Source organism: Magnolia sinica, chromosome 5, assembly GCF_029962835.1.
Source record: "Magnolia sinica isolate HGM2019 chromosome 5, MsV1, whole genome shotgun sequence".
Lineage (NCBI taxonomy): Eukaryota > Viridiplantae > Streptophyta > Magnoliopsida > Magnoliales > Magnoliaceae > Magnolia > Magnolia sinica.
This window is the reverse complement of record NC_080577.1, coordinates 101,822,144-101,846,868: the sequence shown is the minus strand read 5'-3', so window position 1 is coordinate 101,846,868 and position 24,725 is coordinate 101,822,144. Positions and strand designations below refer to the sequence as shown.

Here is a 24,725-nt window from a genome sequence, read left to right as displayed (position 1 = left end):
CCCCATGCGTATGTATGGGGGATTATGCATTATCACACATACCAACATGACAGACAAGTGAGATATCCAAGTTGTCTACCAGGTGCATCTAACCTTGAATATGTTATAACCTAAAAATCAGATTGGTCCACTATTCTGGAGGGCCATAGTGTTAGAAACAGGTGGACAACTCAGAAACCTTAGTGAAGTTTTTCATTTGAATATTTGTTTTGTAAATTGTGTACTGACCTGATTCTTGGTCCAGGGCATTTACATAGTAGGATCCCTGTGATTGATGGATTGGATCAGGTAGTTATCTGCCAATAATGAGTTGTCTTGTACACACATGTGACATAGCAAAGCTATTCTTCAGAATTATGGGCAATCTGGCAATTTCATCATCCAAAAATGAGCTGCCGCATTTGGTTCCAGCACGACTTGTCCCCGAGTCGGTATGAATCATCCTGATTCTAGACGAGTTGAAAGTTTTGAGTCGAAGCAAAAAGCACATTCAGTTGAGCTACAGGCTCTAACCAGGATTGGATTTTACCATGTTGATTGAGAAGCCTAATAGTTCTAATTATCAAATCAAGACTTAGAAATAATACAGCAAAAAAAAATAAAAATAGAAATAATGATATCCAAACCAATTCATGCTGAATGAAACTTCAAAGGGAAAAACCCAAATGAAAAACACATCTATGACCAGGTTTGAGGAAATTTTAGAGGGATAAAAATGTTAGTTGGAGATTCCACATACCAGTCGGCGGGTTTCTTCAGGTTTTGGAATGAAATCTTCTCTCCCCTGAGCTAAATCCATGTATAAGGGAGGAAGTTGTTCAACTAAAGGCAGAACTTGTTTCAAAATTGGAGGGCTAAGGCTCTCTAGTTGCTTCATAGCCATTTCTGCCTGAAAAAGAAAAAAAAGAAAAAAAAATCATGACAGAATTAAATTCTCCATCAGAATAATTTTCTTCAAATAAACCTGTTGAAAGATGAGAAAAATGTTCTACTTTTTCCTTAATAAGAATGGTCAACAAAGACTTAATAGTTCTTTTTTATCAGAATCTTTCTGAAGGATTGTGTTAAAGAGGTGTCTAAACTATTCCAACTTTTCTGTTTTCACAAGTAGGACACCCATTTCCTCTACATTTTCTGAGTCTGACCAAGAAAAACAAGGACCGAATCAAATGATTACAGGACACACAATGAGACAACTACAGGGGATAGCACTAAGTTGCACAATCCTTCCACTGGGTTGCCACTACCACTTCAAATGTTATATAATAGAGGATCATAAATCTAACCACAAGCATGCTTTATGCTTCGTTATTCATATCTTCTGTCAGCAGTTGCTGCTTGTACACTCTCTTTTGCGAGTGTTTAGCTCACATGAAGACAGATTTCTAATGTAGAGAAAAAAAGTAGAAACTATTCGCAACCATGCCAAACTGGCAGGATCTTTTACAAATGTTTCAGTTAGTGCTCTATGGCATACTGGTTCATAATCCACCAGTCGGTGTCCAAAAAACTCAGTGAATGACCTCAAAAACAATTGAGTTGGTCTCGTAGTCGTTGGGGCGTGTGTAACAGGCCAAAACTTAGATTTTGTGAAACACTAGTTGACTCGATTAATAACTCTGCTGATTCCTCCAAGTTGAACAAGTTTTTCATTGACTTGGCCAAGCAAACTAACACAATAAAAGACTCATTCTGAGTCAATTCCAAGCTTTTGAGCAGTATTCATAGTTACTGTAAAGGTATAGAGACTTTTGGCAGGATCTTTTACTCTCCCTCTTTTATATTAATGAATTTTCATAATCAAAAGGGCCCTTAATAACAAAAGCAAGAATCACTATCATGTCCTAAACCACTATTCACAAAAGAGCAAGCTCACAAAAGAGCAAGCATAGAAACAAATCTAAGTGAGCCTAGGTGGGCTATACAGTGGTACGGCCCACATCCACATCCATTAATACAACCCTCAAGCTGGAACATAGATGTTGTCAATACCAAGCTTGGAGTATATGCATATAGCCTGATTGTGATGAAGAGCCAGGGTGAACACATCAGCAAGTTGATCCTGAGATCGGATGTATGTAGATATTTCAGCACTAGAGACCTCACGTATGAAGTGACAACTGACTTTGATGTGTTTAGTTCTTTCATGATAGAACGGCTTGTTCGCGATGTGGGATGCCACTTGATTATCACGAAATAACTACATAAGTAGAATTAATATAAACCCCATTTCCTACAACAGTTTCTTGATCTACATTAACTCATGGGTGGTATAAGCCATTGCTCTATATTCTGCTTCAGCACTTGATCGAGCCACTACATTGCTTCTTGCTCTTCCAAGTGAGTGCATTTCCTCCCAAAAACATGTACTCAATATTATATCATCTACCTGCTAAAGAACCTACACAGTCTGCATAAGAGTACCCTGTGACCTGAAGATGATGCTTCTGTTTATACAAAATTCCATGTCCTGGTGCTCCTTTAAGGTATTGCAGAATATAAAAAATTGCATCCATGTAATATACTCTTGGAGATCTCGTAAACTAGCTCACCATGCTCACAACATAATATATGTTTGGTCTAGTGATAGTTAAGTAGATATGTATTCCATCCAATCTTCTACACCTCCCCGAGTCTTCTACTGCCTCATTGATCACTTACAAGTCTGTGATTAAGATGCATTGGTTTATTGACCGACTTGGTACCAAGAAGACCGATCCCCATGAGTAAATATAGAGCATATTTCCGTTGAGATAGATTAATTCCTTCCTTAGGTCTGGCAACTTCTATACCAAGAAAGTATCGAAAATGAACTGGATCTTCTGTGAGAAAATGTTGTTAAACTTCTTTAGTTCCACAATCCCTCTATCATCAGTTCCCATAACAACAATATCATCCACATGCACTACTAGCATAGTGAGGCCTAAGGTACCTTTTTTTAGGCCAGGGGTACCTTTCTGTACAAAAACAGAATGACCAGCATGGCCTCAAACAAAGTCATAGTTCAACACAACTTTGTTGAATTTGTCAAACGATACATGTTGAGATTGTTTCAACCCATAATCACCTCATGCAGTTTACACACTTTATCAAACTCCTCCTGAGCAACAAACCTATGTGGTTGCTTCATACCATAAAGAGAAGGTTTCGGGGTAATCAACACCAAGAGTCTAAGTATACCTCTAGCAACTAAATGAGCCTTTAGACATTCAATCGCACCATCAAGATGAAGCTTAATTGTGTAGACCCATCCGCAAGCAACAACACGTTTACTAGCAGGTAGACTGATTAGTTCCCAAGTGTTATTTGGATGAAGGGCAGCAATTTCCTTCTATTGCTTGCATCCACCCCTTACGTGCCAAGGCTGCATGATATGACTTGGGAGTAGATTGAGAGGACAAGGATAGTTCAAACTTAAAGAAATTTAAAAGTAACGAAAAGAAACATATTTAGAGATACAGTGATCGGTACATGCGCACTTATCTTTTCTAAAGGCAATAGGAATATCATACCTATCTGGAGAACTCACTAGATCATAATGCGTAGAAGAAGATATGGTGGATAACACATCATGAGTAGCTGCACTATCTTCCCATTGTCATTGTGAGTAGACAGACCTTCAAATGAGGCATAGTGAGAATAGAAGAGTAAGCAGTGGGTGGAGGTAGGATGACGTCTTCATCAACCGCAATAGGTACATGCACAACTTCCGCATCAAGAGGTTTATTGTCTTTTGAGAAGAGTGAAGTAAACTTGGAAAAAGTAACATCTCCACATATTGTCTTCAAAGTAAAGGATTGCAACAATGATAACCTCTGTGTCCGAGAGTATCCAAGAAAGACACATTTAACTGCTTGAGTGATCTAATTTATTATGGCCTGACTCCAACTGATGAAGACATCCAAAAACTTGGGAAGCAAAGAAAATAGCGGACTATTTAATGAGGTGATTAACCCATTAAAATAGACGAGTGCATTCAATTTATCAGAAAACATGCAGTAAGTACTGCATCATTCAAAAAACGTTTGGGAACATTCAAGTGAATTGATAGAGCACAAGTTACCTCATGAAGGTGACAATTTTTTCCTTCCGCAATACTATTTTGTTTTGAGGTATACGCACATGATGTTTGATGTAGGATACCTATTTTAGAAAAATACAGAATAAAAGCTTGGGACATATATTCCTTGACATTATCTGGACGAAACACAAACACTTTTGAATTAAATTGATTTTACACTTCCATGTGAAAAGTCATAAAAATAGAGAATAATTCAAATCTATATTTCATTAAATAAATCAACATCATTCTCGAACAATCATCAACAAATGTAACAAAATACTTATACCTTGACCTACTGGATATTTTAACTAGTACCCAAACATATAAATGAACCAAAGAGAAAGGAACCACACTACATTTTTCCACATGTGGTTAAAAAGTAGCATGATGATGTTTACTCAACTCACACACATCCCACTCGACACGATGACAAAGAATGAATGACACCTTTGAGAATCTTTAAAGATGGATAACTAAGACGACAATGCCACTGATAAGGGGAGATGCTTTTTTATGCAGTTACACCAATGATGTTATAATTAAGATAGTACAACATCAACTTCAAGTCCTCTACTAACCTCCTTCTTTGTCTTTAGATCCTGGAAAACATAATGTGAATGATAGAAAGTGATAAAGCAGTTAAAATATTTGGTAAGTTTGTTAACAGGCATTAGACTTAAATGAAATTTTGGAACACATAGGACATGATAATGAAAAGAAATTGTATGAACCATACCTATTCGACATAGTGGATTGGGTAATTTGCCAAAGTGACAGATGAACCTGTTAACGATGTATCAATGGAGGAAAACACATTGGATTCATCTGTCATATAGTCGGGGATGCACAAGAGTCAATGACTGACCCATGGAGCAAAGGACTTGGATCCTAAACAGGCCATACATAAGGTCATAAATGTAGCTATATGGGTGGATGTAGCAGCAGAAGTGGTGGGAACATGTCGATGCTACAGATTTTTAGCCACTTGGAGTACTCTTTAGTTAGTGTAACTGTTTCGCCAGACATATGTAGCTGTGGGACTGTAGGCATGGAACTGGTTGGATGAGGGCCATTGCTCTCTCCAATGTAAGATGTTTAATTAGGCCATGTCGACTTTCCATGGAAATCCCAACATTTTTCAACAAAGTGATTGGAGAGCCCATAATGCATGCACTTCCTAGGTCCACAACCTCCTCCCATTTCCCCATGACCACCTTGGTTACCTCTTCCGCCACGGCCACCACCATGGCCTCAACTAGTAAAAGATGCTAAATTCGAATTGTCATTGGCTCTATGTGTAAAGCCCAGAGATACACGCTGGAGGCAAGCATACACATAGTTCAAAGATGGGACATCTTCACCACCCAAAATCTATACATGAACTTGTCCATAGCACGTTTCAACCCTGATAAGAACTTAGCCACACGAAACTCTTCATGTTACTGACGTAGTTTCTCAAAATCAATAGTAAGATATTGATACACATTCAGCTCCTCTCACATTCCTTTGAGAGATTTATCGCCTTGTTAAAGCTCAAATATTTCTTTGTATAATTGATATATACGAGAGATGTTTTTGTTGGATGAATACATCTCTCACAATATATCCCACACTTACAGTGTCCAGAAACATTACATTTGCACTGATGGATGGGTCCATATTATTCCACAACCACGTCATAATTTGGGCATTCTCTTGATCCGTTGATCATAAGAACTAGAACTCTCATAAGGTTTCTCAGTGTTCAAATACCTTAATTTTCCTTGGTCGTTAAAAACGATTGGATGGACTTTAGACCACTGAAGATAGTTTGTTTCATTTAATTTAATAGAGGTTATCTGGAACCATAAAAAAATCATATGGATTTATGAATCTAGATTTTGAATCACTTTTCATCTCCATCAAAACAAGTGAAAAAGAGAAATACCAAAAGTATTGCACAAACATGGGCTGACCTAGCACGACTGACGAACACCCATTGGTACGATTCACACAATTGACAATACGCACACCATGCCTGAAGAGAGATATCAGTCCATACGTCCACTTTTTCCAACCAGCTACATCTGAAGATGATCACAAACATGGGCAACCAGTCCACATGCTTCTAATAATCACACGAGAGGTGAGGCCACGTGGATTTCAATCACCCATTCACGCACCGACCATTATAAAGGGCTTGGCACAAGAAATAATAAATAAAGAACCCTGGGTTTTTTAGAAGATTTTCAGCACAATGGGAAGTACCAAAAGACCAAAAGATAAAAGAATGAGAGAATAGGAGAAAGAGGAAGGGATGAGAACAAGAATGCTCTGATACCACATAAAAGTAGAGAGAGAGAGAGAGAGAGAGAGAGAGAGAGAGAGAGAGTTGGGAAAAGAGGACCCAAATTAGGGTCGATGCCCCCACTCTCCCTCTTTTATATTAACGAATCATCATAATGACAAAAGTGCCCTTAATAACAAAAGCAAGAATCCCCATCATGTCCTAAACCATTATTAACAAAAGAGCAAGCATAGAAACAAATCTAAGAGAGCCTAGGTGGGCCATATAGTGGTACGGCCCACATCCATATCCATTAACAGTTACCATGTTTGCTTAAATCTCCATGAGCAGTAAATTCATTTAGCAGACTAACAAGCCAATTTAACATCTCTCTCTCTCTCTCTCTCTCTCTCTCTCTCTCTCTCTTTCTCTCCTTCAAATCAAACATGTAAACTTGCAAATCATGATGATTGAACTGATTGTGATTTGTGAATCAGGTTGTTAATCCAAGCTCGTATAAAACAAAACAAAAAATTAGAAGGGAAAATAATGCATGCACAGCTATCATGCTGCTTGATGCAGCCAAACCCCATCCAATGGGATGAGACTTAGATCATGATAATGATCACAGCATACAAAATGCCACCATTGTCGATGTGGAATACAATTTCTTAGAGACCCAAGGGAAATTCACCGCCGAGTGCAAGCATCAAGATGAGAGAGTTTGATGGTCACCCCAAGGCGAATCGTTGGAGACGATGTAAGCTGTGAGAGAAGCGGACCGAAGCTTTGAGCAACTGGGACAATAACTGGAGAAAACAGTGGGACAGCTTCGCTTGCTTCCTGCAAAATGAATGAGTAGATAACTGTCGTAATTTGTTAACCGCCAACATATGAGGAACGACTAATAACTCAATGACTGTATGTTACTGCCTTGCCCTAGTACATGCGACAAATTTTCAAGTGTGTATGATATCCGACCATGCAAACGGCAGGCCCCACCATGAAGATCATCTCGAGCAGAAATCAGAGCAGCACAATCACCAGGCAAGCCAACTGTAAAAAATAAGCTCTGCTGATAGTCTGCCTCAACTTACATATGTGACCTGCCAGGCTGCCACATGATCAAAACTGCTGGGGGGGCACTTTTGCATGGATCTGATGTATGCACAAATGACATGTCAAGTGCACAAGCCCTGAAAGTATCTTCTACCAGGGACATGCATATATAAACCAGACAGAATATATATAAAATGGTAACAAAGTTTGATACGGTATGAAGGATAAAACTCCAGCAGAGGAAAATAACACGTTGCAGTGTCTGCGTCAGGATGAACTTTATGGGAGGGTTAAAGTTTCCAAATACAGTCTCACATCTTGGAAAAATATAGACATAGGCCTGGGAGAAAAATTAAAATAAAAACTGACTAGACAAGTAAAAGGAGGGCTTATGGTATATATAAAAGCATCTTTCCCAAAATGCGTTCCAAGTAGTTATTGATGTAGCTGATGCCAGGAGGATGTATGAAATGGGACACGTGTTCAGGATTTGATAGAACCATGTGGTGTTGTGACCTGTGAATGGCCAATGGATGAGAAAAAGGAAGTTCAAAGCAATCCACAGTTAAAAAGTAGCTGAGAATTAAATAATATCCTATTATCTAAGAATGCATGGTAAAGAGATGCTTTGGGTGAGGGTGGTATTTTGGGACTCTAATAGTTAGTTATTAATGCTGTGGGTTTTAATGTGAACGCAAGTTGTCCAAAGTTAGCTGTTGGATGGGCATGCATTCTTTGGAGTAATGTGGTGTAAATGTTGATTTTTAGAGAGATCCATTTAAGATTCCCCATCAATTATGAACTGTGAAATAAGAATAGCTGATAAAAAAGTAATGAATTATGGAATTCTCATGGCGCACTACACAACTTCTAATTCACATTTTAGAGAAGCACACACCCAAAAGATTGAGGTCCTCCAGGTCACAAGATCAAATATTTCTTTCACATTCATCCAGATTCAAAAGTATGCCAGAAAATACCAAAATGACCCCTGTCAAATCATTTGCTGTTCCCATTTTATTTATTTCCATCACTTGTTTAAGAAGTGTAGGTACTGTTTACTAATTAAAAGGGAAAGTTACAACATTCAAAGCCAAATGGTAACCAAGAAAATAATAGTTATACATTAGGCATATACAGCTGAATTTCTCAAAGAGCTAGGTTCCATTGCAAACCTCACTGATTTAGCTGATCATTATTACTCACTGCACTTCCTACGAGAGTCTAGTTCACTCTAGAATTTAATACACCATGTACAAGCCTCCTACCATGTACACATAGACCCAAAACGGCTTCCATGTCTGCAACATCAAATACCAAAACTAGGAGAGGGTTTCAGTGATATACATGTTACACATGACACTCACCTTGAAGATGCATAAATTTATCCTCTACTATTGAGAATGGGATGTTCACAAGTAAATAAGGATTCATCAGAGATTCCTTAGCCATCTTTAGTAAAAATGTTTATTTTGACTTGCTGGCTGTTAATTGCATTATTTAAGGAACTTGAACACTGCTGAGCATGGAGACTTCTTGTAAGAAGACATCTTATTTGTCTACTTGTAACTACAAACAGAAGGAAGGTTCTGGTAACTGGTCTTGGAAGTCCATAAAATTTAAAGAAAATGTTTCAAGCAAAGGATTTGTAATCTAATTCTAGTGAATTATCTTTATGAAACTAGAAACTGCAGAGATCTCCGGAAGGTGCAAGAGTTCTCTAAGTGTTTCCTGTAGCTAGACTTGTGTAGAGTAGTCTAGAAGTCCAAGAGTGTGAACCAGACTGTTGGATAAATGGCACATGGTATAATCCAAGCCATTGACGTATATATGAAGAAATTTCCTAGGTCTCTCCTCGTTTGGGACACATAATTGCAACTCTCCGTTTTTAGTGCAATACAAGTTCTCTCCCTCTCAAGCCTTGTGTTCTCTAGCGATTTAGTCAAGTTATTGTACACTACACTTGTGTGTGTACTGGGGCAAGGCTGACTCGAGTCACGTTGGTGTGTTGTGCAAGTGCTGTATGGGTGAGAGGGCTAAGGAATTGGCAATTTCATGACATTAAGCTTAGTTTTGCATCAGATGGCTAAGCATTTTTATGTTTCTTTATTTTTCTCCATTGAGATAAGTGATATAGTGAGGTATTATGTACCTTCTATTTATGTCATTTCAAGTGTGCGAGTGAACTTGTATAAGTGTAGATTAGGCAATTGTCCATTCCATCATGGCTACAACAGGAAGTTAGAATTGGCAAAGAGAATTCATGGGTATTTTCTGCTCTAACTAGTTATGCATGGGTAAGTTAGGAAAATCACATTCATTAGTGCCTATGAGCGAAGTTTGATATTTTCATGTATATGGGCTTTTGAGGGCATTGAGTTGGGTGAGCACATCTTTAGAACTCAGATGCATGGCACCAAGAAGTCATATGAAATTGCCGTGCTTGCTTAAAAAATGCTCATGGGAATATTGTCTCAACAGAAGTGAAAAGAACTCCATGGAATTTGAATTTAAAGCTCCAATTCAATTTCAAATGAGGAATATCAAGTTCAGTGACATGGAAAATGATGCGAGGTGTAATTTGTCATGTCAATCCATGCAAAAGTTCATATAAGTAAATGTTGGGAGAAGTGTGAAGACCAGCAAACATTTTCTTCTTCTTCTTCTTCTTTTTGGAATCCTGTCTTTTATGACTAACTTCTTTGATTTGCAGAGTTTGATCAATGGAAACTACTGCCATTTTTTCTTTTCCAAAAAGTTTTTTGTTTCTCTCTTTTTGGTAGTCAATTTGGTGCTCATAAGTTCTTGTATATTCAAGTTTTTTAAGGCTCTTGGTTCTGGTAATTGAAATAGATTAAGTTTCTAAAGCTTCAAGCACCAAAGCATTGGAAGGTGCTCGGGTTTCTTCATTTGAACAGGTGATGGTCCTTCCTTACCCCTGGAGTATTGGATGGACAGTTCCAAGGAGATAAAATTGATGAGTCGGAGATCGAGCGTTGTGATGCAAAAGTATTCTTTCTAAACTTCATGTAAAGACATCATTTCAAACACTTCACTCAGTATCTTACTCCATCTAGTTAGCAAATAAGAGTTTATTAATTTCACACAAGTTATCTAAATAGATGTCAAGATCCTCTATAAAGGGGAAAGTCCAAAAAAACAATGATTGAGAAACTCCACCCCTGAATTAAAATAATCCATGTTCCACTTTTAAATATGAAAGAACTACCCCAAGCCAAATCAAGCAACCATTGTAGTGAAAGTCTCCTAAAAGGTCTTGCCTGATCTAGACACATGCCATGCTCATTAAAATCATAACAATCAATTGATTGCATCATTCTAACTTCTAAGAATGGTTGAAGATTCCAAATGTCCTCAACTAGTTAGAAAGGTTCCATATAGGACAAGCTTGCAAATATCAAGGCTCCCTTTGATTCACTAAGGTCATGGACAAACCTAGAGCTGGGCATTGAGTTGAGTCGGACCGAGTTAGGGCTGACTCGACTCGATCCGGTTTTGAAATAGGCCTGACCCGAACTCGATCTGACTCAATACGGAGTCCAGCATGCCTGACTCGATTCGAGTCCGGTCTGGTTTAGACTGATCCGGACCGAGTTCAATCTAGTCAGAAGTATCGAGTTGGGTCGAGTTGGCACTGAGTCTGATTGAGAGATGAGGGAGGGAGAGACCGAGAGTGTGGAGAGGAGAGAAAAGAGGAGGAGGAGGAGGAGGAGGGTGATGGTGGTGGGTGGTTGTCGGGCTTGGAAGATGAGGAGGATGAGGGAGGGAGGGAGAGAGATTATGGGATCGAGTTGGGGTAGGGTGTGGCGGGTAGGGTTAGAGAGTCGGGTTTCGGATCGAGTCAGGTCTATCCGGATCAAGTTTCGGGTCGAGTTACGAACTTGACTCGGTTTGAGTTCGGATTGGGCGAAGCCTACTCGGTTCGGACCGACTCACCCATTCGATTCGGGTCGAGTTGGATCTGAACGAGTCGGACGAGTCGAGTTAGCCAAATCGAGTTATCCGGTGCCCAACTCTAGACAAACCTGTCAATTGCTATGGTATTTTTATAAGATCTTCTAACCACTGATTTCATTATAGTTGTCATTTAATCTCTTATTCTCCTTGCATCTTTTCCTTTAACACAACTTTCTTCTTATAGGCAGACAGGAGGAAGCTTAATTTTTTTAGAGAACAAAAGGATTTTATTGGAAAAACTAAAGAGAAACTGATACAATATCCATCAAGGTAATGAATAAGCACCCCTTAAACAAAGAGACATTCTATTACTCCCCTCACAACAGTCTACTAAATTATAGCCATCTTAGGAGTCCACATGGAAATTGATGTCCATGGACTGAGATAGCATCCTTAGGTCATTTAAAATAATCCCATGCAATTTTGGAAGACAGTCTCCTTCAAACATCGAATGTCCACCCACCTTATTAGCAAAATTCTGCACCAAAAATTTACCAATTCTGATCTATTTTGAATTACCGGTCCACAATGGCCTAGAAAGAGTGAAGATCCGCCCTTTAAGATATCATTATACTTTAAGGCCCCATATTACCCAGAGAGTTCCCATTAACATTTACCTTCTTGAATCCTAAATGGGGAGGCTTATGAGGCTATGCTTGGCGATGCCTTTAGCTATCAATAGTCCCCTTCCATTCACGAAGGAGATCAAATAGATGAATCCCTTTGAATGCATCCAAAGAAAATCCCCAATTCACAAAGAAAATCTTTGCTCAAAGATTTATCTTCAAATATTCTTTTGTTCCTTCATTCCAAATTTACCACATAATTGCATGTGGAATATCTATTTCTCTACAGAAATTTGCCTCAAGCCTTAAGTGGCCCACTCAATCATTGATCCAAGCCCCACCAACTCCACAGAAGGATGCTTATCAGTGTGGTGCATGAATAAGAATTCATTGCCTGATCCGTTGCGTTTCCTTTCAGCAATAAAATAGATATTGGGAGCCCTTGTCGATTCATGAAGGAGATTGGAGATAGGAATCCCTTTGAATGAATTCAAACAAAACCCCAATTCACCAAGGAAAATTTCATCTTTGCCATGAGGTGAGCCATGCTTGAAGATTTATCTTTGAATAACCCTTTGTTCTTTTACCATATTATCCACATGATTTCTTGTGGAAGCGAAAATGGAAGTCCCAGTCGATCAAGAGGGCTTGCGGATGTTGCTACTGGATCGGGGTCAGTTGAGAACCAAAAGGCATTAGAAGGGAACGAAAATGAAGATCAGGGGGTCTGGATGGAGATGTGAGGTCGATAGGTCTGTGGCTAAGAAAAACATCTTGAGGTAGCCAAGAGAAATGCCTGAGCTTCCAACATTGTTTATGGCTAGATTCCCAGATTGTTGGCTTCCAATTAATTTTGAGAGGGTTTTTAGCAAAGCTGGCGAGGTGATGGAAGTAGTTATTCCGAGAGAGAGGAATTCTTCAACTCATCGCGAATTTTCTTTTGTTTGGACGATCTGGGAGGAAGAGGTGGAGAGGGTTGTGAAGTTTCTGCATGCTAAGAAATTTGGAGGTAAGCAATTGGGTGTTTAAAAGGTCAGATATAGTGCGGAAAAAAAAAATAAAAAAAATCAAGGAAGAAGTGAGACGGTAAGAGAAGGTCTGCCCAGATATGGGGAAAGGTTGTCGTAGTAGCACAGAGAAGTGGGATTCCAATCGAGATCCGAAGGTAGTTTGCTACTTCTTAAGGGAATGAGGGTAGAAAATCATATAAGGAGACCGTAACAACTACTTGTACCTATGGGGGGATGTGGCAATGGAAAAGGAGTATTAATCTCAACAATAGAAAGGGGTATGGAGGGAGGAATTGGATGAAAGCCTGGTCGTGAGAATCCAAGAAAAGGTGCTAGAGGAATCCTCGAAGTCCTTTGAGTTTTGTTTCGTGGCCATGGTAAGACCGGGAGCATCTGAGGAAGAAATCAGAGAATGGCTTAGTAACAATTGTTGTGTGGAAATAGAAGATACAATGGTGAAAATGTTGAAAGAGGATGCTGTGTACATCTCCCTTTGCTCCCAACAGGAAGCCAATAGCTTCTTCATGTCTTACAATCTATATAGAGACGATACGGTGAGAAGAATAATGATGGGAGGAATGGTCGAACCTTGGGTGGGAGGTAAGCTAGCTCCAAATCTGGGATCTCCCACCCAAGTTCTGGATCAATAAGGTAATAGAGGAAATTGGAGGTTGCATGGGGTCCATGGTGTCGGTCGACTCATGCATAATGAACTGTGAGGTGGTTTGCTTCACCAGGGTCCTTACCAAAAGAAGAAAGATTTATGATGTCCAAGGAAAGGTGAGTATTCGTGTAGGGAAGGAGAAACTTGCGGTCAGAATATGTCATGGGGAAGATATTTTCTCTCAGGAAGTTGCTCATGTTTAGGCGGCAAAGGCAGACAATGTCTACGGAGAAGAAGGTGTAGATGTTGGGTTCTCCTGCAAGGTACCACAAGAAGAGCAGGCTGTGTTTTACCCTCTATTGGTCAGCAGTATGGTGGACCTAAAGGAAAGGAGGAGAGAACGACATGTGGATGCAATAGCTTCATGCGGCCAATTTTTTGCAGAGTCTATTAATGACGCTGAAAAAGATATTGATGCTAGTTGTCTTAAGGGGATAACTGTCTTAAGGGGATAACAAGTGGCATCACATTTAATGTAGTAAGAGAAATGGACAGCTGAGATGATGACGCAAGGAGAGCTTCAAAAGATGGGTAATCAAAGGAAATGACACGTGCAGAGAGAGAGAGGCATATGGAGGGGATTTTCTTCGCATATGTGGCACTTCACTTAAGTGGCCACACGTCAAGTAGAATGGTTATAGGGAATTTGACAACACTTTGTTTTCACTGGTTTTCGATAGAGGGGTGATAAAGAAGAGGCAAAGGGCTGGGGTGTTGACAAAGCCTCCTAACAGTGGTCGTCCTCAGCTGGGCCAGATATAGTTCGGGAGAGTGGGGACCAATATGGAGGTGATACAAAAGAATATGGTGAACGAAGTGACATTAGCAGTAGAGAATCAATACAGGCAGGATTCTGACGCAGACGGGGCAGTTTGGTTGATGCAGGACACATGATTTAATGCTAACATGCAATGTGGAGATTATGAAAGAGTCCATAAAGTAATTCAATTAACAAAAGATGTTAATCCACCAAGTAATTAAGAGTAAACAATATGAAATAAAATCTTATTTAACCTAATCACATGCCCGCAAGCCAAGAAATCACAAAAATCAATTAAAACTAAGATCGATGGAAGGATAGAACTTCCAATTTAGCATAGGCACGTTCCACACTCAATAGACATATTTGTAGGTTTTCTGATTAGGGTTAAGAAAAGGGAAAATCTAAAATTAGAAAAATTAGGGTTCATGGAAATTGAGGATTTTGGAACTAGGGTTTTTAGAAATTGGGGAAAATAAGAAATTGAAGATCTAGGGTTTAAAAGGTTGTAATAGAAAGGAAAATAGGAAGACAAGAGAAGAAGAGAATACCTTTTGAAGAGGAGAAAGGAAGGATGTATAAGACGAAGAATACCTTTTGAAGAAGAGGAAGAAGAAGGATGTACCTTGGAATCCACCACCAAACAAGCTTCTACCCTTCCACAATTTAATTGAAAGGGAGGGTTTTTTTTTTTTTTTTAAATTAAAAAAAACCCTAGAAAATAAGGAGGAAAATTCCATCACACAAGAGAGCTCCACTCTTCTTTTTTTTTCTTCTCAATAACACCACTAGGGTTGGAACTCCACCCCCCCTGCGCTTTTATAATTAAAAATTCGGAATTAAATCTAGCATAATTACAACTATGCCACTCACTTAAGTAAAGTGGCCCATCATCCAAAATAAGAAAACTAGAACATATATTATCAATCTCAACCATCAAATAACTCCTAAAAATACCAAAAACCATAAAGAAAACAAGATCAGAATCCAAGGGGCCCAGATCTAAAAGATCCAGTGGCCCAATGGCCTAATCAACAAGATCCAATGGTTGGATCGACACGAAATAGAAATCCTATGACTAAAATAGTCTCCTAAGCAGCCCACATGCATCATCCCAAAGTGGGGTCTTCTTGATGCACGTCCAATGCATGTGAGGTCTTCAAAATGGCTCGGCGGGCCCCATTTGGAACTTGTCTCCCATCCACAAAGAAACTTGCGCTGATGTGGGTGGTCGTCTCCATCTCTGGTACATCTGAGTAGGTCCTCTAATTTCCCCATCATTGGTTAAGCCAAGAAGGTGAGGTAAGGGGTTAGCTAGGATTTACATCAGAGTAGGCATAAGACGTAAGGTTGCTGGCAGAGATAAGAGACCATGTGGGACCGGAAAGGGGGGGGATCGTCTCCAGCATTATCAGAGGATGGGTCAGGCAGAGGTATGGTTCTTCTGAAAGGTAAAGGGAAGAAAACATCGATGGCTGAGGGTATGAAACATGTAAAAAGGGTTTCAAGAGAGTGCACATCTTGTAGGGGTGACTTTTGGGGAATATCCAAAAGACTGTGGCTTTATTTGAATTTTTGGAAGAAAGGGGTCAACAAAATATGGCTCAGGCACTTAACGTTATGGATATTGTTCAACACGAAAAGGCATCAGGGCTAGACGAGGAGTCTCCCTATAAGCAGTCATGTTAGGGTGACTTTTGGAGAAAATCTAGAAGATTGTGGCTTTATTTGAATTTGTGGAAGGAAGGGGTCAACAGAATATGGCACAGGCACATAATGTCATGGATATTATTCAACATAGAGAGGCATCAGGCCTGGAAGAGGAGTCTTCCTATGCAGGTTACCACCAGTGACAGTATCGACGCAGGTCAGAAAGGGTTGGTATTGTTTTCCTATGAAGATAATTGGCTGGATTGTGCGTGGACTGGCAGGTCGGCAGAAAAGATTACAAATAAGGTATTTATGTGGAAAATATAAAGTTCAATTGGCAGCATTTCAAGAAACTAAATTGCAGTGTATTGACAAGAAGTTAGTGGATTCGCCGTGGAGAGGTCCTTCGAAATCTTGGGAATCCTTAGATGCAGTTGGGACATCAAGGTGCATTTTGGTGATAGGGAATTCGAATTTTTGGTGTATAGAGGCCTGTTATAAGGGGCAGTTGTCCTTGTCCCTATTGCTTAGAGACAGTTCTTCTGGTTTTAGATGGACTCAAATGGTGGTTTACGGGCCAAATAAGCCAAGAAGGAGACCTTTATTTTAGGCTAAAATGGACGTATGTCAGAACAAGTGGTCACTGCCATGGTGCGTGAGAGGTGATTTCAATGTAGTGAGATTCCCGTTCGAAAAAACAAATGAACGTAAGGACAATTGAAGCATGAGGGATTTTTCAAAATGGATCACAAAGAATGTAATGGCTGATTTACCTATGGGAGTGGTTAAGCATACGTGGTCAAATGGGTAGGCTAGAGCAACCAAGTCAAAACTTGATCGTTTATTACTTTCCCTAGAATGGTTAGAAAATTTTCGGCTTATGCATCAATGTGGTTTGCCAAGGCCTATATCAGACCACCATCTGATACTTTTAGAGTTGGATGAGGAGGACTGGGGTCCAAGGCCATTTAGATTTGAGCTCTCATGACTAGAAGTGGAGGGATTCTTAGGTAAGATAAAAGGAATGGTGGTTGTCGTTCTCAGATTGAGGGGAAGCAGGCTATAATTTATTTAGAAGTTAAAGCTTTTAAAGAGTAAGATAAATGTGTGGAAAAAGTTCTAAGAAGCCGAGAAGAGGAATCAATGAACATCTTAAATGAGATACAGAATCTGGATATTAAAGAAAAAGGGGACAACTGTCGGAAAATGAAAGAGCTTGGAGGGAAATATATTTGGCTAAATATAATGGTAGAATGAGAGAGGAAGAGATAAAATGGAGGCAATGGTCAAGGGCCCTACGGCTCAAAGAGGTAGACAAAAATCCAAAGTTTTTCCATGCCATGGCAAGTGTGAGAGCGAGAATAAATAAAATTAATTTGGGAAAGAACGTAAAGTCAAAGTTTGTGTGGCAATAATTAATTTTTATAAGAAGCTTCTAATGAGGGAAGAATGGAATCATCCGAAGGTAGACAACTTGACATTCAATAGGATCTCAAGAGAGGCGGCAGAATCACTAGAGAAAGCCTTCCCCAAAGAGGAAATAAAAAATGCAATTTCTGAGTTGGACAGTGATAAAGCACAGGGACCGGATGGTTTTCCTATGATTCTATCAGAAATTTGCATGGCAACTGCGGGAAAACTTTTTCAATCTCTTTGGAGTAATGCGGGTGTCGCCAAACTCCATTGGTCAATTCTCCATGATGTGGCATGCAGGCGTTTCAAGTAAGCCGGGGTCAAAAAGTTTGGCGCCTAAGTCTTCTCGTGGGGATTTTGGTTCCTATGGCTGGAAAGGAATAACCAGTGCTTTAGGAATCGTGCGGGGTGAGTTGCAGAGGTATTCAGGAGGGTAAAGTTGCATGTGAAATAATGGTCATTTGCATCGAAGGCTATTGATCATTTTCCCAATAGTTGGATTGAGCGGTAATCATTTTCTGTTTGCTATTGGAATTTTGTATTTCGTATATTCTGGCTGCGGCCTTTCTTCTTTAATAAAATGTTTCTCAATGTTCAAAAAAGAAAAAAAGAAAAAAAGAATTCACATGGAAGCATCCTCCACAGAAATTACACTAGATCCTTAACTGGCCCACTGTTCCATATGCACCAACTCCACATGTCTCGCTTTCCTTTCAGCTATAGCTTCAAAAAATGTGTGAGTAAAGTAACAAAACCATCTAGAAATCTAATTGGGCTGTTTCAGGAATGACTATTATATTTAATCAACCCCTGGATGTCTCTATATAATCTGGTGATTAAGCACTATATGATAGCATGTAAATCGTACCTTTCCACAGGGTTCCCTCTTGAGTGTTCAAGTACATATCTCTCCTTCCTTTCATGACTTTTAAAAGAATAGAGCAGATTTTAACTTTTGACATATCATCCAGAAGCCTACAGTAAGAACTCAAAGGAACAGGCTTAAGGCTTTAATCATACATGCCGAAGTCGAGAAAGCATTCAAATTGATGTGCTCACATTAACAAGGAGCAATAAGAATCTAATATTCAAGTACCTTGTTGTTGAATGCCATGAATACATTTCCGCTTCTTGGCACAGCATACCTTGAGCCTAATAAATTACACATTAGCCAAAAAACAAAACAGATAACCACTAATTGAAACTAGAACAGGAAGAGTTATGATACTCTATGAAAGGGCAATACCAATCAAAAGGTGGATAACAGATCCCAAAGAATGACCCACACCAAATGTGGGAAGACCATCCACCTGATAAACTACAACACTTAGATCTCGAGGAAGTTTTAAAGGCATTATGAAATATGCATGTTATGTAGTGGACTCACCAAGTCTCTCAAAGACCGAAGACACCTATCGAATTTGCATTGTACTTCATCAGCAATGTAGAAGTAATCGAATCCACTAGCAAATGGTGTTGCAATTACCAAACTACCCCTAAACCATTAAAAAAGAGAAAGATAAGATGAACATTTCTTAGGGAATCTATAGGCAATAGCTGGTCATTTATATAGTGCAGAAGACTAAAATGAAAGATATACAATTCTTGTATCAAACTTCCAATGTATCAAACTTCCAACCGTAGTGACAAATCTCATTCTCGGCCATTTCTCTGCCTGGGAGATTTTCAAATTTTGAGGTTTTTCTTGGGATATTCTCATGAAAATCTCGTGGAAAATCAAATTTAAAAAATAATAATTCTCTCTCTCTCTCTCTCTCTCTCTCTCTCTCTCTCTCTCTCTCTCTCTCTCTCTCTGTACAAACACACACACACACACACACACACACACATATCGCAGGTGAAATAAGTCCAGAAGCAAAAGAAATTAAACATATAAAGCCACTAACTTTTCTGAAAGACGCTCAAGAAACAAACGGTAGGTAAGCTGAGGGGCAGCCCCAACAAAAATACCACCGATGAAATGAACAACTGATGTTGGTTTTGAGTATCTTGGTCTCAACACCCATGTTCCCTGAGATGAATAAATTTCAGATAGGTTAATAGAAGGAACATATATGATATTCATGGAATAAAATCTGTTAAGCTACTGAATTGTTGAATCAAAAAGCAATTTGATCCATTCATATCAAGGTGCCTAGAGCGTGCAAGATTTCCAATTCATCGAAAAATTAAATTTTCTCACTATCAAAATTTCCTCAAAAAGAATGTCAAAAACAAAACCCCAACCTTAGGCTTTCTATTTCACGATGATTGGAAGTTTTCTTCTTCTTTTTTTTTTGTTTTTTTTTTTTTCACGGAAAATGCAAATTTTCCCAAATCCATTTGAAAGGGTAGAAAGCAATTACCAATTCATGTTTGAGTTCATTGTACTGTTCTTTTCTTCTTTTTAGCTAACAAAAACTTTATCATGAATCACAACACAATCCGGGTACCAAATCAATGGGATTTTGACACCAAATCGCTAAAACGGATAAAGAACATACCACACAAGAGTATTTGATTGGAGAAGGACAAACAGCTTATGGAACTTGAAACTTTCTGTACTTGCAGTTGCAACTAAAACTCCACAAAATTCAGAAAATCAGTGATGCCTTCTACCTCCTAGAACAACCCCTTCTATAGAAGCTAAAGGACACACTAGAATCATTATGACTTTTTAATTAGGATTTCCAACTCTTAGATTGATTTCAAATCAATCTAATCTAAGATACTAAACAGCAACAACTCTATCAGTAGCAAACAGTCTAAATTTCAGGACATGTTGGACCCCACAGTGGGACTTGGGACTGCATGTTTCCTCCTGGATTGGAAAGAACTCAATGCTAGCAAAGTTTAATACTTCATACTAGTAGAGGTCCAATCTAGCCTTTTTAATTCGTTGCCTATAATCCACAGATCCCACATGCATTCGAAATGGGCATGCTCTTCCATTTCACCAAAGCCTATAACATCCTCTAGGGGCAGTGGTCGTCATGCATAACAATAGTTCAATTTCTTCCTTCTTTCACTACCTTCTCTTCTTTTTCCTTCTTACAAAAATCTGTAGGTTAAGCAACTTTTTTTGTAATTTCCAGCACATTAGTGAAAACCCTAATAGAACTAAGATGTGGGGACGTGCAGAGGCTCCTCTCTCAGACCCATTCCACCTCCTCTCTCCATCCTCTCTTTCTTCTCCTTATTTTCTTCTCTATTTCCTCCTTTCTATTTGTTTCACGAATCTACACTCTTGAACAGGCCCAAATAGATGAATGAAACAAGTACAACCAAATACATTAGGAGGAAACAAATGGCGGTGTTTTTCCATCCAAAACTGACAATGGCATTCTATTTATCGAATGACACACAATGAGAATGACATACCTCAGAAGGACTGTGGAACTTTCATTTACAATAACAAAGCACAAGTAACTTCAATCAGATGTCTATTCTTATGCTTAGCCAGGCACAAGAGATCTGATTATTAACACCCCGACTTTGTAAATAAGACTGAAAATCCCGAGAAGTATATTTCAAAGCATTATCAAATCAAAATACACAAAGATTTGTACCAAGCTGAGTTTTTATTTCATTATGAAAGTTATAAAATACAGGAAAAAAAACTTATGACCTGTTTCATTGTCACTTTAGAATGATAATCAATAAAAACAATAAAGTACTTAAAACCCTAACAAACTAGGAACTCGAGTTGGTCCCCGCACGTCACAATGAACTTAAATGGGACATCACTTCTTTCAACTCCTGAAGGAAGTCTAGGCCAGACCAGACCTAACTCGGTGCCAACTTGACCCGACTCGGTACTTGTGACCGGGTCGGACTCAGTCCGGATTGGTCCAGGCCAGACCCGGACTCGGATTGGGTTAGGCATGCAGGACTCGGTACCAAGTCAGGTCGAGTTCGGGTTAGGTCGATTTCAAAACCGGATCGAGTCAGGTCAGCCCTAACTCGGTCCGACTCGACTCAATGCCCAGCTCTGAATTTGAGTGTTCTAGTTGTAGCACCTACTTTGCTTTCAATCTCCGTGTTCTACATGCCAAATAGGAAATTACCATGTGTAATCCGCTGCACTTTAGTAGTCAAGATCCCACTAAAATACTCATATACATGAGGTGAGCATTGAATATTTTTAGGGTCAATTTGTCTACGGATGAAATGGTGATGATCACTGATCTGGGAACAATCATCTCATCTGATTACAGCCCAAATGGGCTGCATCAACATTCCTGCAGCTGTCACATTGCTTTTACCTTAACTGCAGAAGTGCTACCCCAGTTTTGTGGGGTTGGATCCAATTCCAGGTGCAACAAAATCTTTCTATGCACTGAAATGATTGGTGTAATTTCCTATGCAATTAGCCAACGATTTACATAAGTATCCCAACCGAGACAGCCAGTAATTTGAAATCAATCTAATTGCTGTTTCTTTATGAATATGCCCTCTTTTTTCCAGGAATTCAACCAAGTAACTCACCATATGATATCAATCTGAGATTGTTAGACACCAAGAAAGTTATCATCAGTCATATATATTTATACTCTTTAGAAACTAATATTGAGAAATTCTCATCTGAACGCTGCTGCTTTTAAAGCAGAATCTTGAATTAATTTGCTTTAGATGTTCCTTGAACATGTATTTGAAATAAGTTGTTCATTAAATCTGAATTGAAAAGATGTGTATACGTATACAGTCATACGATTCAGATTTTTAAGAGCACTGCCCAACACAATCTATATATTAAAGGTAACGTACTCAGCCTCAACATATCACTGTCATCATCTGTAAGCGGGTTGTCCTGGGGACCCCAGTAACATATCATTTGTAATATCCGTGCAAAAAAAAAGTACAAAAAAATTAAATGCAACTAAGTATAGCACCTCAATTTCGCTCCAATCTCCGGAACGCCAATCACCATTGGATAACTTTGCAGATTCTATAATTAATCTGCAATTAAATTTTATTTTAAAAAAAAAAAAAACAACAACAACAACAACAATCAGGCATATGGGCTGGTGGACTAAAGAAATAAACCACTTAAAACCATTGTTCATAATATTCCAAATATTACAATAATATCCCTGATATTATCCACATCTCCAGCTCGGCGATATTGATAACACCAGTGGCGATACCAATAATACTAGTAGCAACACCGATAACACTGGTAGTACCAGAAATTTCAGGTATCTGTGATATATTGCCAAGTATCGATATCACCAAAGTATCGCCAACATCTTTGGCTATGTAAATTCCAGGTGTCGCTTGTATTGTCAATGTATTGCCAATATTTTCAACTATATAATTTCCAGGTGTCGCTTGTATCGCTAGTGTTTCAGCAATCTTTTGATAATATCATCAAAAACCCTAGAAAATTCGAAAAATTCCTTCACACAAGAGAGCTCTACTCTTCTTTTTTTTTCCTTCTCAATAACACCACTAGGGTTGGAACTCCACCCCCCCGTGCTTTTATAATAAAAATTTTGGAATTAAAATCCAGCATAATTACAACTATGACACTCACTTAAGTAAAGTGACCCATCGTCCAAAATAAGAAAACTAAAACATATATCATCAATCTCAACCATTAAATAACTCCTAAAAATACCAAAAACCATAAAGAAAACAAGATCAGAATCCAAGGGGCCCAGATCTAAAAGATCCAGTGGCCCAATGGCCTAATCAACAAGATCCAATGGTTGGATCGACACGAAATAGAAATCCTATGACTAAAATAGTCTCCTAAGCAGCCCACATGCATCATCCCAAAGTGGGGTCTTCTTGATGCACGTCCAATGCATGTGGGGTCTTCAAAATGGCTCGGCGGGCCCCATTTGGAACTTGTCTCCCATCCACAAAGAAACTTGCGCTGATGTGGGTGGTCGTCTCCATCTATGGTACATCCGAGTAGGTCCTCTAATTTCCCCATCATTGGTTAAGCCAGGAAGGTGAGGTAAGTGGTTAGCTAGGATTTACATCAGAGTAGGCATAAGACGTAAGGTTGCTGGCAGAGATAAGAGACCGTGTGGGACCGGAAAGGGGGGGGATCGTCTCCAGCATTATCAGAGGATGGGTCAGGCAGAGGTATGGTTCTTCTGAAAGGTAAAGGGAAGAAAACATCGATGGCTGAGGGTATGAAACATGTAAAAAGGGTTTCAAGAGAGTGCACATCTTGTAGGGGTGACTTTTGGGGAATATCCAAAAGACTGTGGCTTTATTTGAATTTTTGGAAGAAAGGGGTCAACAAAATATGGCTCAGGCACTTAACGTTATGGATATTGTTCAACACGAAAAGGCATCAGGGCTAGACGAGGAGTCTCCCTATAAGCAGTCATGTTAGGGTGACTTTTGGAGAAAATCTAGAAGATTGTGGCTTTATTTGAATTTGTGGAAGGAAGGGGTCAACAGAATATGGCACAGGCACATAATGTCATGGATATTATTCAACATAGAGAGGCATCAGGCCTGGAAGAGGAGTCTTCCTATGCAGGTTACCACCAGTGACAGTATCGACGCAGGTCAGAAAGGGTTGGTATTGTTTTCCTATGAAGATAATTGGCTGGAATGTGCGTGGACTGGCAGGTCGGCAGAAAAGATTACAAATAAGGTATTTATGTGGAAAATATAAAGTTCAATTGGCAGCATTTCAAGAAACTAAATTGCAGTGTATTGACAAGAAGTTAGTGGATTCGCCGTGGAGAGGTCCTTCGAAATCTTGGGAATCCTTAGATGCAGTTGGGACATCAAGGTGCATTTTGGTGATAGGGAATTCGAATTTTTGGTGTATAGAGGCCTGTTATAAGGGGCAGTTGTCCTTGTCCCTATTGCTTAGAGACAGTTCTTCTGGTTTTAGATGGACTCAAATGGTGGTTTACGGGCCAAATAAGCCAAGAAGGAGACCTCTATTTTAGGCTAAAATGGACGTATGTCAGAACAAGTGGTCACTGCCATGGTGCGTGAGAGGTGATTTCAATGTAGTGAGATTCCCGTTCGAAAAAACAAATGAACGTAAGGACAATTGAAGCATGAGGGATTTTTCAAAATGGATCACAAAGAATGTAATGGCTGATTTACCTATGGGAGTGGTTAAGTATACGTGGTCAAATGGGTAGGCTAGAGCAACCAAGTCAAAACTTGATCGTTTATTACTTTCCCTAGAATGGTTAGAAAATTTTCGGCTTATGCATCAATGTGGTTTGCCAAGGCCTATATCAGACCACCATCTGATACTTTTAGAGTTGGATGAGGAGGGCTGGGGTCCAAGGCCATTTAGATTTGAGCTCT

The 24,725-nt window shown here is 39.3% G+C and overlaps 1 protein-coding gene across 4 annotated transcripts in view; it reads right to left on the bottom strand.

Annotated features, from left to right (window-relative positions):
- The window catches only part of LOC131246460 (uncharacterized), a 55,523-nt gene that overhangs the window by 16,144 nt on the left and 14,654 nt on the right, over positions 1-24,725 (bottom strand). Inside the window, exons 2-8 of one of the 4 annotated variants that reach the window (XM_058246618.1) lie at positions 22,322-22,388; positions 19,337-19,461; positions 18,817-18,925; positions 18,676-18,739; positions 18,526-18,581; positions 7,065-7,172; positions 740-889 (exon numbers count right to left, since the gene is read on the bottom strand). In XM_058246618.1, the coding sequence (XP_058102601.1) occupies positions 740-889; positions 7,065-7,172; positions 18,526-18,581; positions 18,676-18,739; positions 18,817-18,925; positions 19,337-19,461; positions 22,322-22,388 (679 nt within the window). The remainder of the gene's footprint in view (positions 1-739; positions 890-7,064; positions 7,173-18,525; positions 18,582-18,675; positions 18,740-18,816; positions 18,926-19,336; positions 19,462-22,321; positions 22,389-24,725) is intronic. The other 3 variants (XM_058246621.1, XM_058246619.1, XM_058246620.1) reach the window with 3 other exon arrangements.